This window comes from Cervus canadensis, chromosome 7, assembly GCF_019320065.1.
Source record: "Cervus canadensis isolate Bull #8, Minnesota chromosome 7, ASM1932006v1, whole genome shotgun sequence".
In the NCBI taxonomy this organism is placed as follows: Eukaryota; Metazoa; Chordata; class Mammalia; order Artiodactyla; family Cervidae; genus Cervus; species Cervus canadensis.
Genome location: NC_057392.1, coordinates 89,396,772 through 89,411,297, shown reverse-complemented (window position 1 = coordinate 89,411,297; position 14,526 = coordinate 89,396,772). Strand labels below are relative to the sequence as shown.

Sequence of the window (14,526 nt, the reverse complement as noted above, 5' to 3'; positions counted from 1 at the left end):
CCATCAGGTGACTCCAAGAGGGGAAGGAATAGCTTGGGGTTCTCTTCGCTCTTATAGACCTTGCATATTTCAGGGAGTGAGTGGGTGCTCGGGACATTTCTGCAATTCCCTCCACTCAGTTTCTTCCTTCTTCTGAAATAAGGTTTCAGTGACTAGTTTATGTGCCACTTTTGGAATTTTCATCCAGTGTTAGAAGGAAATTAGCCACTGATCAGTATCTCAGGTGTAACATATAAACCTGATAAAACTTTTATGCTGTGAAAATTTCATTTACTTTTATCAGATATAATCCTTATCAACATGTTAAAAGATTAGACAGTATTTCAGTGTCTTTTATTGTTTCCTCATGTTATGAATTTTAAATTGTTCATACCATGTACAATCTCAGAAATTTGGTGCAGCATATAGATTTAGATATCAGTAATAAAACCTTCCTAAATCACAGTAAATGTTAGTATTGCTTTGATTTAAGCCCAAATAATCTTTATATCTAGATACAGATTTTCTAAATTAAAAAAAAATCTTAGTTAGAAATGAATTTTTTCTCTAAATGAAAGTTTGCTGTTTCTGCAAAACAGTTTCTCTTGAAATTTCAGTCTGCATTTTGTTAGAATGTGCCACTCTTAACATATAATATTTTTCCTCATTCTGTGTTATATTGTGATTCTTTAAATTGTATTTTGAATATTACATTTTGAGGCCTCAGGAAGAAACCCTCTCCTGGAGCTTGCTCAAACTCATGTCCATTAAGTCAGTGATGCCATCCAACCATCTCATCCTCTGTCATCCCCTTCCCCTCCTCCCCTCAATCTTTGCCAACATCAGGGTCTTTTCCAGTGAGTCAGCTCTTCACATCAGGTGGCCAAAGTATTGGAGCTTAAGCTTCAGCATCAGTCCTTCCAATGAATATTCAGGACTGATTTCCTTTAGGATGGACTGGTTTGATCTTCTTATAGTCCAAGGGACTCTCAGGAGTCTTCTCCAACACCACAGTTCAAAAGCATCAATTCTTCAGCCATCAGCTTTCTTTATGGTCCAACTCTCAACATCCGTACATGACTACTGGAAAAACCATAGCCTTGACTAGATGGACCTTTGTTGGCAAAGTAATGTCTCTGCTTTTAATATGCTGTCTAGGTTGGTCATAACGTCTCTTCCAAGGAGCAAGCATCTTTTAATTTCATGGCTTTAGTCACTATCTGCAGTGATTTTGGAACCCCGAAAAATAAAGTCTCTCACTGTTTCCATTGTTTCCTCATCTATTTGCCATGAAGTGATGGGACCAGATGCCATGATCTTTGATTTTTGAATGTTGAGTTTTTCACTCTCCTCTTTCATTTTCATCAAGAGGCTCTTCAGTTCTTCTTCGCTTTCTCCCATAAGGGTGGTGTCATCTGTGTATCTGAGGTTATTGATGTTTCTCCCTGCAATCTTGATTCCAGCTTGTTCTTCATCCAGACTGGCTAGGGCCTTAAAAGCAGGTTGAAGGGTGAGTGAATGTTGACTACAAAGAGCAGACTTTTGCTGTTGTTCAGTCTCTAAGTTGTGTCCGACTCTTTGTGACCCCATGAACTGCAGCACACCAGACTTACCTGTCATTGCCCATCTCCCAGAGTTTGCTCAGATTCATGTCCATTGTGTCAGTGATGCCATCCAACCATCTCATCCTCTGCTGCCCCGTTCTCCGTGTGCCCTCCATGTTTCCCAGCATAGAGGTCTTTTTCCAGTGAGTCGGCTCTTCGCATCAGGTAGCCAAAGTATTAGAGCTTCAGCTTCAGCAGCAGTCCTTCCAATGAATATTCAGGGTTGATTTTCTTTAGGATTGACTGGTATGATCTCCTTGCTAACCAAAGGACTCTTAAGAGCAAACTCTCAAGGCACTAGTAAGTGTGGAAATAATACATTCTCATCCTCTCTTTTGACTTTCTCTCCTTACTTCCAAGGTCCTTATGAATTTAAGCATTTTTAAACTTTTTAGATATTGAAGTCAAACCCAAGGACCATCTCTAAATTGAAGGTTCATTATTTTATATAGGCACAAACCCTTTCCCCTCACCCCAGAACACTATAGAAGGTGTTCATAAGTAGGGAGACTTTAGGTATTAGGGAAGTCTTAATGTTTTATGATGTGTAAGAAAAAAATTTGAGGAAAGCAGTTAATTATGGGGATTTTACATTTGTGATTTAATAAGATCTTCATAAAGTTACGCATCCTCTGCAGTTGAAGAAGAGTGTGTACAGCCCGCTTCCACTCATACATTTTTTAAAATTTACTTTGATTGCACTGGGTCTTTGTTGCTGCATGGGGGCTTTCTCCAGTTTTGGTGAGTGGAGGTACCCTCTTGTTGTGGAGCATGGTTCTAGGGCTCGCAGACGTTGGCGGTTGTGGCACACGGGCGCGCTGGCTGTGCTGCGTGGGCCTGGACCTCCCCGCACGTGGGATCTTCCCTGACCGGAGACTGAACCCTTGTCCTGTGCATTGGCAGGTGGATTCCTTACCACTGACCACGGGGAAGTCCATTCACACGTTCTTATAATGCAAAACGGTGCTCTTCACAACACACACACACACACACACACACACACTCACACCCACACAAATCTTTAGCAATCTCTTTCTTTTTCCTGTATACACATCAGGATGGTAAAGTTTATAAGGAAACATATATGAATAATAAACACCATTTGGTGAGAGTTGAGAAAGTTATGTAAGAAAATAAAGCAGAGTTCAGCATATTTGTTCTTATTTCTTTAGGTGATTCAGAGGTATAAGATTATATGAAAGTTAGGAAAATTCAAAGAGAGTAGACCATAGTCTAATCTTGAAAAAGTATGTCCTGCATAAAATGAGTCATTTAACTTTATATGTGTTAGTGTACATTCAGTTCTTGCTTCAACAAAAGTTACCTTGCCACGTAACTCAAATTGACCTCTAACTTTTTTCCAAATGTTCTTCAGATGCTGTTGAATGACTTCATAAGCCTTACTGCTCATTTTGATACTGAGTCTTTGAAAGAATGTAGGCTTTTCCAGTGATCAGTGTTAAAATGTTTGTTTCTATCATACCACGTGCTTTTAAAAAAGGTATAGTATTTGTAAGGTATTTATATAGAAGTTTTCTTACATACAGTAAAGAATACAAACTGTATGATGAGTTGAGGATTGGCAGCTATTTGAAACCAGCAAATCTCATCATTTTTTTTCCCCTCTTAAAGGCATTTGACAGATTATGTACGCAAATGTGTTCAGGTTTTCATTTGCTTTTTTTAGCCTCACTATAATTGATGTTTCTTATTTGTTTTAGTTATGCATTTCAAAAAAGATGTGTTTTGCCTTTGGAATCATGGTATTTGAAGTTTCCAAGCATTTCAGGTTTTTGGAGTATTGTCATGCCCCTCTACCGCAGAACAGGCATTTTTACTTTGCTGTGTTAAAAAATCTTAAATACCATGAACATCAAAAGGGTCTCTCTGCCTGGCTTAGCACACTTGACAAAATACATCACAAAAGGCACCACATCTTGTGAAAGTAACGTGTTCCCGGGCTTCCCAGCTGGTGCTGGTGGTAAAGGGCCTGCCTGCCAGTGCAGGAGACAGAGACGCGGGCTCAGTCCCTGAGTCGGGAAGGTCCCCTGGAGGGGGGCACGGCAGCTCCCTCCAGTGTTCTTGCCTGGAGGATCCCTCGGACAGAGGAGCCTCGTGGGCTATAGCCCACAGGGTCACAGAGTCAGCCAGGCCTGAAGCGACTTAGCGCAGCGTAACACGACATGCTCTTGGGGGCCTCATAAATGCAAACCCGCATGATTCTGAAATTGTGCCAAGGATTCTGCACCTCAGGTGTTTCACTTTACCGAGCAAAGTGGGCCCTCTGAGAAGTCATTCAGATAGTGTCGTTCACTGGACATTGCCCTCCCCATGGTCTGGAATGTATGCGATGCATAACTGGTCTTTCAGATTCGTAGAGGGTGGGGCAGCGCTCTGCTTCCCAGCGCGCCACTAAAAGGAGGCTCAGAAGGTGAGATTTCTGTGTTCTGATCGAATCAGGAAGAGTCGCAGCGGCACGCGCAGAAAGCCCTTCCTTCTGCTTGCGTTTAGGTGGCTCCCGCCTGGACCCCGCTGGCTCCTTCGTCCCCACCAACACCAAGCAGGCCCTGTCCAACATGCTGCAGCGGCGCTCGGGGGCCCTGATGCAGCCGCCCTCTCTGCACGCCGTCACGTCGCAGCAGCAGTTAATCCAGATGAAGCTCCTGCAGCAGCAGCAGCAACAGCGGCTTCTCAGGCAAGCCCAGACGCGGCCTTTCCAACAGGTTTGTCCAGATCAGCGGTGTCTTCCGCATTTCATTAGCTCCTCTAGCAAGGAGTGGGTGTGGGCGTGTGACTGACTGCTCCTGCGCGGGCATCCCTGATTACCTCTGTGAGTGCACGTATATCTCTCATGTACAGGTTTATGCATACTTCTCCCCTCCTTGTATTTTGCCATTATCGTTGATCAGAAAAGAACTTAAGTTGGTTAAAAGTATGCCTGAAAACAAAACGAAGAGCTAATCATTTTCTGATCACTTAAACGCGGCAAGATTTTTATCCTTGACATGATCTTATCTGAGCCCTCACTCCCTGTTATAATTATCAGCATACTCTGTGCACCTCTGAGCTATGCTTAAATGATTCATTCATTATTTGCTGTATTACTTTGAGGTCGTATCTCCGAAGCACTGATGTTCCTTAGGCTTTCTCCTACAGTGCCCTGCATTGCCCTGACTCTGGCTTTATACTTCTGGCTAAAATCTATAGAAGGCAAAGAGTAGACAAGTAACAGTCAGGATATGGATATCTTTAATTACTGATTTGTATTATTTCTATTTTTATGCCCTATAAAAATAGAAATAATCTCTATTTTTTTCCTAATTTTTTTTTAACGTTCTGGATAATAGTGATTGTTTAGCAAAGCATTGGTGGAAGTCACACAAAACATCGTACAGACTGAAACTACAAATCTGCACAAACACATTAAAGCAAAAAGAAGGAAGTGCGAATATGGCTTTTTCTTCTGGTTTCTGTATTCATTTTGTGTTTTCCAAGTTTTCTTAGGAAAATTGCGCTTTGATGATGCTAATGATAGCTGCTAACACCAAGAGAGCACTACTGTTTTCCAAAACACTCTTAAGCATTGCACTTTCATGGACTGATTATCTTAGATCTCACCGCAGTCCTAGGAGTAAGGTGCTTTATGACCCACAAAGGCAGTAGCCAGTCTACAGGTGCGTCCTGCTCTAAGAACAGCCACAGGTTTTCAAAGCAGCAGGGAATGCCAGCGCTTTTAGAAGCAGTCTTTGTGTTTGGAGTAACTTTGTAGATGTGCCTGCATTGTGCGGCTTGCAGCTTACAGTCCGCTTAGTGATGTAGGGGATGGGAGTGGTAGGGTTAGGTGTGTAGTCTTAACAGAGATCCATTAAAAAAAAAATTTTTTTTTTAACCCTTGTTTTAAGAAGGACAGGAGAGAGCAGTCTAGTTTGAACCACACACGACTGTAAACAGCAGTCAGTATGCTCGTTTCCCCCGACCTCCCAGGGAGATCTGATTGTTCATGCTCCCTGGGTATTAGGAGAGATGGGCCCAAGTTGCTTCTTACACAGAAATGATGAGAATTTGATGAAAATATTTAAAAAGCCTTGGTTTTTCTCTAAGCAACAAGTTTGGAGTCATTCAAAACCTCAGTGGGATTTTAGCTCTTTCTGAGGATGAACAAAAATAGTTACACCACTGTTTCCAATGCTCATGGAGAAAAAATTTACTGGAAGCTGAATAATCACTCTACTAGAATAAATTCAGCCCCCTTTTAAAGTAATAGAAGCCTAAGTAAAATTTACCTTCTAATAAGTATGTTTATTTTTTTCTTATCTACCTTTCTATCACAAGGTGTTATTTGACTTATTAATAGCCAACTTTCAAACTGTTACTGGTGAGTTCAGTTTTGAATTTCTCTAAGTGGTTCTTAACACTGGGGAGCAGCTTGCCAGCCTGGTTATAGGTGAAACGTCTGTCCTCAAAAATTCACTTCCTGGTATCAGCCATGAGAAGCAGTTTTTCCCTGAAGCAAAAGAATTTTTTTAAAAGGGAATTCAATAGAGAAATCTTCATGTATTCAAAAATGTCTTTGCATATTTTGAGGTAGATTTATGACCTAAAATGTACCTGTAGGACCCCATTATTCACACCACTCAAAAATACTTGTTACTCTATTCTTTTATGGGCTTCTCAGGTGGTGCTAGTGGTAAAAAAAAAAAAAATCCAGCTGCCAATGCAGGAGACTGAAGAGACACAGGTTCGATCCCTGGGTCGGGAAGATCCCCTGGAGAAGGAAATGGCAACCCACTCTGGTATTCTTGCCTGGAGACTCACATGGACAGAGGGGCCTGGCGGGCTACGGTCCATAGGGTCGCACAGAGTTGACACAATGGAAGCGACTTAGCGTGGCATTCTTCTATACCATCTGAGGTCGCACAGCTTCTACTAACAGGAATTAACTGCTAATTTGTTACCTGATTCTTTTGTAGTAATTTTATCACACCTTTTTTCTTTTCTCTTTTCTTTTTCCCCTTGAGAAGTCGGGAGTTATTTCTTCACGTAGTAAAAGCTCCACTGCTCGGCAGTGACTGTCGGCATGCCTTGTCTCGTTGCGTTCTGCTTTGTTGTACTTCTCAGGTCCTGCACTTACTGCAAATGGAAGGTTTGTAGTAAGTGCAGATTGACAACCCTGTGTCGAGTAAGTCTCAGGACTGTTTTTCCAGCAGCATTTGCTCACTTTATGTCTGTTACATTTTTGGAGTTCTTGCAATACTTCACCCTTCATTATTATTGTATTTGTCATGGTGATCTGTGATCAGTGACCTGTGATCAGTGATCAGTGATCTGTGATCAGTGACCTGTGTTATTTCTATGACTCTGAAGGCTCAGATGGTTACAGTTTTTTAGCAATAAAGTGTTTCTTAATTAAAGCATAGTTTTTAAAAGACACAGTACTGTTGCTCACTTACTAGCTTATGGTGTGGTTTACTTTTTAAATTTTTATTGATTTAATTTTGACTGCTCTGGGTTTTCGTTGCTGCACCTGGGCTTTCTCTTGCTGTGGCAAGCAGGGGCTACTCTCTAGCTGTGGTCCTTGAGCTTCTCTTGTTGCAGAGCCTGGGCCTGAGAGTGTGCCGGCTTCAGTAGTTGTGGCTCACAGGCTTAGCTGCCCTGCGGCATGTGGTATCTTCCTGGACCAGGGATCAAACCCACGTCCCCTGCATTGGCAAGTGGATTCTTAACCACAGGACGACCAGGGAAGTCCTATAGTATAGTTTAAGTATAACCTTTAGATGCACAGGGAAATCAAAAAATTCAGATGATTCACTTTATCCAGGGGATCTTCCCAACCTGGGGATTGAACCCACATCTCTTGGGTCTCTTGCATTGGCAGGCTGTTTTTTTCCCACCAGCGCCACATGCGAGGCCCTACTTTATTGCAGCATTCACTTTATTGCTGTGATCTAAAACCAAACCCACAGTATTTCCAAGGCATGCCTGTGCGATAGTCACCTCTCCTCCTCTCCTATATTCTTTTTTAACAGAAGCAGGCATTTTTTTCCCCCTATCTCATCAATCTTGTAATTGTTGGTTAATCAAGAGAAATAGCATTCTTTAAAGGAAGAGGAATGCATACATGATGCAGACACAGGGTGGAGTGGTCCTCCATAGAGCAGATGAGATAGTATGTAGCATTTCTAGAATGCCTGCATCAAGGAGGTTCTGAGGGAAATGTTAGCGCCTTCCCTTTCTCCCAGTAGATCATGGATTAATATACATAGACTCTAGCTAAATATGGTATTGTGGCAGAAAACAAATTGTCATGTAATCTTTAAAAACTCAAGGTAGAATTATAAGGAATATAAGTTGATATTGATACATTGCTTTCATATTTTATTCTTGATGCAGTTAGCTGTTTTCTAGTAACTGCTGACCCCTGTGCTTCATAGTAAGAAAAGTCGATTCTGATTTTGGCAGCAACATTTTCTCAAGTTAAATGCATACCCAAAATGTGATTCTCTCTAGCTGTTTAAAACTTATGTTTTTTTCTTTCTCAGTTTTTGGCTAGTTACAGATATCCCATTTCTTAAATGTAACAAGCTTGATGGAGAATTTCAAATTATCTTAGCTCTCAGAATTGATCTTGGTATTGTGACAGATCCTTTTAGAGACTAACCTGTTCCTCCGAACCCTGGGTGTGACTGCTCCTTGGGCTGGTTGTACAATGACACCCAACCCCGCACTTGCTAGGAGACCCTTTCTTCTTAGCTCAGGCATTGGGTCTTTATAATACTTCGTATCATTTCATTTACTGAGCAGAGGGTAGAAATCTATGAGACGTTTATTGAATGAATTCATGTTTTGAGCAGCTCTTTCTGGAGCCCTGAAACAAATCTTTACTTATTTATGTTGACTGTGCTGAGTCTTTGTGGCTGCATGCCGGCTTTGTCCAGCTGCAGCGAGCAGAGGCTCCTCTCGAGTTGCAGCGGACTGGCCTCTCACTGCAGTGGCCTCTCGTTGCAGAGCACAGGCTTTAGGGGGAGCGGGCTTAGTAGCTGTGGTGTGCTGGCTTAGTTGCTCCATGACATGTGGGATCTTTCTGGACCAAGGATCGAACCCATGTCTCATATGTTGGCAGGCAGATTCTTAACCACTGGACCACCAGGGAATTCCAACTCTGGAGCATCTTTAGCAACCTTAATCCTTAGCAATGTGATTTTTATCCACAAATTCGTCTTGTAGCTCTTCCTTTGAGTGCTTCCAGAAACTCTTCCCAACAGTGACCTCTGCTATGCTTGTTTTGAACACATAGATGGGGCAGAGAAGGCCCAAGCTCTTGAATTGCAGATATGTCTCAGACCTGGCCGAGTCATCCTAGCCTCTTTCCATCTAATGGAGAGAGTTGATGTGTAATGGAATCTCTCGCCTTAGATGGTGCATGAGGAAAACTAGAGTCCCTTTATAAAGTAACTGATTTCTGCTTCAGAGGCTGAATATATCAGCTTCAGTTGGTCATGCAGTTTTCTGTTATGAACCATCTTATATTTCCTCAGGAATATATTAATAGTGTTGTATATTAACACTAGTGCCAAAAAAATGGTGCTCAATATAAAACAGCATGGATATTGTTAGGTATTGTTAATCAAATTATTTGATGTAATGACTTATTATAATCAAGTGTATTTTCTTATGACTTCAGTGCATATTGACGTGCATGAAGATGTTTTGGTGAGGAAACTTGTTTTTATTTTTCCCAGTTACAGTCTTCATCCAGAAAAGTAAAAATGCTCTCCCTCCATTCCTCACTCAGTGTCCCTCATTGAAATGGAACCCAGCATCATAATTTTTGCCATCTTTCTGCTCCAGAGGCTCATCTATAAAATGGAGCTAATGTGATACTTACTTCATAGGCTTCTTGTGAAACTAATGATTTAGCGTGTGTAACAGCCCTCAGAACAGTGGCTATGTTATAGTATGTTCTCAGAAAACGTTGGCTCCCATACTTCTGTTACTGTTTTGTTAGTATTATTTTATGGTTGTATTATTTCAGAGGAAATCCTTGCCCCATAAAAATGATCTTTGTTTTCTTAAATATGTTAAGGACTAAAAATAAATGTACATCCAATGCTTTACTTGCATAATTAGAGTCATTGTCCCATTATGACTGGTACTTAGTGGACACCAGTAGAAGAGACCAAGAGAAAGAAACATTGTTTGGTTTTCCTAATAGTCATTTTGGCTTCTTGGAGCATTATGTTTTCACCATCTAAATTCTGTGATAGCAAACTTTAAAACGATGATTCCAGTTTCACTATTAAAGGTATCACTGTTGTATTTTATTTCCCACATATCTCATGAGAACTATTGTAAAATCCCGAATTTTGGTTATAATAATGCCAAATGCTGCTTAAAATTGTTTTCCAGTTACCTTTTTATTATTTCTCATATTTTTCTTTGGATAGGAGATACCTTCCTTCCCCACCTCCACCAGATCAACCTTCTAGGGAAGGGGGTTTTGAAGGGAATTTTAAGCTTTGACACAGGAAGAGGACCTAATTTTCTACCTTGATTTATGATATCACCTAATCCTGATTTCTCCTTTTCAGGGTACACAGTCATCTTGTGTTCTTTGGAATAATGCTAGAGAGTTTGAGAGTCCAGTGAAAGACAGACAAAAGTTATGTTTATCTTAATTTGATTGAGCAGATTTGGAAGAAAGCAATTCACTGCTGGCTATAAATAATGAGTCCCAAGGATATTCATGACGTTAAAGAGGAGGATTTCTGCCAGGCAGAAATGATGTCTCAGTTGTAGCACATGGTTACTTGGATATCCTGAAGTTGGCGCTTGGTTTGCTTGTTCTCTTGTTAGTGTTGGGTGAAAACTGAAGAGTGCAGCGCCTTACAGAAAGCCTTATCATCGTCTGCCCCTGCCAGCGAGCATGGCTGGGCTCAGAGAAGGCTTGGAGACCCTCCCAGAAACTGTGTGGAGGAGAGAGGGATTCAGCAGGCCCCCGCACCAGCGCAGCGCTCTCTGCAGGGAGTCCAGGTCGCCAGCAAGGGGCTGGGGCTCCCCGCAATAATGGCAGCTGACACGCTTCTAAGGTTTTAATGAAAACACTGAGTGAGTCGGAGCCTTCCAGAGTTGTTAGCGCCTTAGCAGAAGTGACCCTGCAATGTCCTGAATGTTGCATGGCCTCTCAGATTGATGGAGCCCATTTGAGTTATTTCCAGTTTTTTGTTCCTGTTACCCACGCTACAGTAAACATTTCTGTATACTTCTGCTGCTTGTGCAGAGTTTTAGGGTATGTATGTGGAAGTCAAAGTGGAGATTTAATTTCCAAGGTGGTGGTGATTCCCATCAGTTATAAATGAGTGTTTTACTTTCTCCACATCTTCACGAAACTTTGATTAACCTTTAATTTTCTCACTCAGATCTGGTGAAATGGTATTGTATTATGACATTTTAATTTGCACTTTCTGATTACCTGTTAATTTAGGCATGTTTTATAATTCTACTAGCTATTTAAATTTTCCCTTCTACAATTTACCAGATTGTATAATTTGAACATATTTCAAAATAATTTGGTTCTTATTTGGTAAAGGCATGCAGATCAGTCTTATTGAAACGAATCTTGAGTTTTGATAAGAATCTTTCATGCATTTACTCAGAGACTATGATTTTTATACCTCTCAGTGACAAAAATGAACTTATGAGAACAAAATCCACTGAGCTAGTAAATATGTCCTAACACCTATCACTTTGTTCCTTGGGTGGAAACTGTGTCCAGGAAAGTGGATGCTCTGCTTATTACTTCATAGCTGGTATTTCTCTATTTACTTGGATGATGAGGAAGGTGCCCATGTCATTTTCTGAAATTATGATTGTGCAAATATAGTGATCCTGAAGATAGTGTACACAGCTTGATTTTTATGAATGGAGAGAAGATAGGGGTAAGGGGCGAGAAAGTGAAGCACTCATACAAAGGTGATAAAGTTGGATATAAGACAGATGAATAGATACAATGAATTATGTACTTACCCCTAAAAGAGAATAGGTATTATTTGCTTGGGAAATTCCTCCTGTGATTTTTAGTTCCTATTATAGTAAACTGCTTTTTTTTTTTCAATTAAGGTTGTGAATTTTTTATGTCATCGCTATTTCTAAAACTCAGTGAACAGAAAAACTTTAACATCTCAAACAAAATGTCACTTGGAATCCATTTATAAAAATGATTAAGCAAGGAAATCATTGAATTGAAAAAGAGGAATTTTTTTTCCCCAGCGTGGAATTTCCTTTTTATTAATAAATCAGATTCCCTGTTAGCATGTAAACACTCGTGGCACTATAAATAGTTTTTGTCTATTTTGGTTGATTGAATGTGTGGTTAAAGTGATGCTGTGTTTTCATTTGCATTTACTGGCGATGGAGCAACCTAATGACCTCCTCCAATAATACATGAATTGTTCACTTAATGTCTTGTCTGTTTCGTGTGACCCAAATGTCCTGAGCTCTTCTGCCCCGATTCTGGGCTGGGAAGGTCTCGGGCACTCTTTGGCTCACACGGGGGGCCCAGCACGCTTTTTGTTCTGGGAAGTTATGTGGGTCTGGTCGCGTCTCTGCTTCCTGTCTGTGCCCATTTAACCTCCAGGTGGCGCTACTGCGCCTTTGTGTGACTGCTGTCCTGTCTGCCCCAGCCTGTGGCCAGATGGTTTGGCACATGAATGAACATGACCTGTCTTAGGGCCTGGGGTTTTAAGTCTTGACTCCCTGAAACGTTGTTTTAAGATGAACTGATTCTCATGTGTTTTGGCTGCCCACATCATCAGGCTGAAGAATCTTATCTGTGTTGTCTGCCGTTTTCTCGCTGTCCCCTTTCTGTAGGACTTCTGTAACTCTGCTGTCTCCCTTCTGGAAGACTTTGACAACATAATGGTAACACCCCTGCTGTCATCCCTCATACTTTCTTTTCTTTCTGTCTTTCTTTCTTTTTTTTTTAATTAAGTAAACGTTTATAGCATTACTCTTTGAACATCAAAATGAGAAGCAGGTTATTCCTCTATAGCTGGTAATAATTGCAGCCTTCATTTCACTGTTACTCACTTGGTTTACGTTTGAGACCGTGACACAAAAATCATGAATGCATTGCCCATGTCCACTTCAACAGAATTTATTTCTGGAAGTGGTCCCCTTTGACTGCCTCGTGCTTCCCATCACATACGTGTATGGTACAGAAACCAGTGAACGTTTGTGGCCTGGACTTGGGAACACAGACGAGTTCGTGCACCACCATCTCAGCCCCACTTTCAAACCCATCTATTCCTTCTCTCTGTGGTAACTCACATCATTAGTGGAGGAACGCATGGCATGCTGACTCATAGGCCAGTGCAAGATAATGAAAACTGTGGTCATGAAATTGCCCCACTCATCACATCCCACTCACTGGTTCTTCCTGAATTCTCAATGGAACCTATCATCTCTGTTTTCTTTCCGGTATGGAGAAGTTTTGTTTTTTTTTTTTCCCCTTTTGAGCATAGGTCTTGTGCATGCATGTCATGAGACCTCATCTCTACCGCTTTGCCTGGGCTAGCTAAGAATGCATGTTTTGCATTAAATGACTTATAGGTTTCTATATCAGGTAGCCAACCCACAACATAAACTCAAGAAGCGTTAGAATAAAACAGAGCACACATCTCAGATGTGAATGTAAGTCAACTTGTTTCACTATAAATTTAATGGGTAACATTTTCTGTACATTGGTGAAAATATCCTGAACTGCAAATACAACTTTGACAATATTTAGGTGATGAAATACTGCCATGTAGGCAATTTCATTAATTGTTCTTTAGGCAAAGGAAGGTTTGCAGACTTTTCTGAAAACAATCAATTTTTTAATCAGTTTTTCCTGATGTTTGTAGTGTACAGAGAGCAAGCAAAGTTTCTGTTTGTTTAAAAACTTGAATTAAACTATCAAATTTTAAAATACCTTGCATATAGTTTATGTTTGCTGTAGGGCAATTATTGTTCAGATGATAATGTAATTTAAACAATATAATTTGCATTTAGCATTGATTTTACTTTTTAAAAAATAGACAAAATATTTTGTTCATCAAGTATTTAAAGTTAAAGGAATATATATAACCTACATATTCACTCAAATAAATGGAAACGTCTGTGTATATCTTTGCTGTCCTTTTCACTATTCTTATCTTTCTTTAATAGTCTCCAATATTAGAAATTTAATGAATGCATATATTCGACTAATCAATATGGTTTATTCATCATTTGTGAGCACTTTAACAGTTGTTTATTGTTATTGAGGTTTATTATTGAAGTGTTTATTTCAAAATGAACCTGTTTGTCCCAGTAGTTAATGTTACTGTTAATTGATCACCAGACGAGTTATATTTGATGTGAAAGCTTTATGAAAGAATCAAGCACAATGGTCAGCAAGACCTCTTCTAGTTAAAGAATTTTCTGTGTATCTTTGTCTGCAATCAGAATACACCCGTGTGATGTGATGCCGAAGCTTCTAGTCCACACCGTTTGTTGTTTCATCTTGGACACCATCACTCAGTACCTTCCAAACAAGAAGTTTGAAACATTACCCACTGGTTCTCATTGGGTGACCTTTATTATTATTCCTAAATCAGCATTTTCAGAAACACAAAACAGCATTTCCAGAGTCACAAAATCTGGCTGTGGTTTTTCAGGTACACTTCTCTCTCCTCACAACCCTTAAATAGTATTGGCAAGTGACTAAATAGGAATTTGAAAATATCATTACTAGTGAACAACGTGGAGAGAAGTTTCCTGATCCTGAAGTGCTGCTGATTGTAATGCTTACTGTCTGCTCATTGGAGTCGTAACCAGCTCTCCTTTAGAAAGAGAGCCTCGCATTCTCTCAGTAGTTGACTCAGAGAGTGAACTAATGAAGAAGACCCAGAAGATTGAAAATTGT

General features: G+C 40.4%; 1 protein-coding gene and 1 long non-coding RNA gene across 6 annotated transcripts in view; one reads left to right on the top strand and one right to left on the bottom strand.

The window, feature by feature from the left end:
- Positions 1-14,526, top strand: part of MED12L (mediator complex subunit 12L) — a 347,565-nt gene that overhangs the window by 311,501 nt on the left and 21,538 nt on the right. For all 5 annotated transcript variants that reach the window (XM_043474000.1, XM_043474003.1, XM_043474002.1 and 2 more), the window contains one exon: positions 4,095-4,306. In XM_043474000.1, coding sequence (XP_043329935.1) covers positions 4,095-4,306 — 212 coding nt within the window. The remainder of the gene's footprint in view (positions 1-4,094; positions 4,307-14,526) is intronic.
- On the bottom strand, positions 1,568-14,141 carry LOC122445042. Its single transcript, XR_006270426.1, has 3 exons — positions 14,131-14,141; positions 10,844-10,851; positions 1,568-1,814 (listed from the first exon to the last, which is right to left on the bottom strand). It is a non-coding gene; the product is annotated as an uncharacterized LOC122445042 (long non-coding RNA).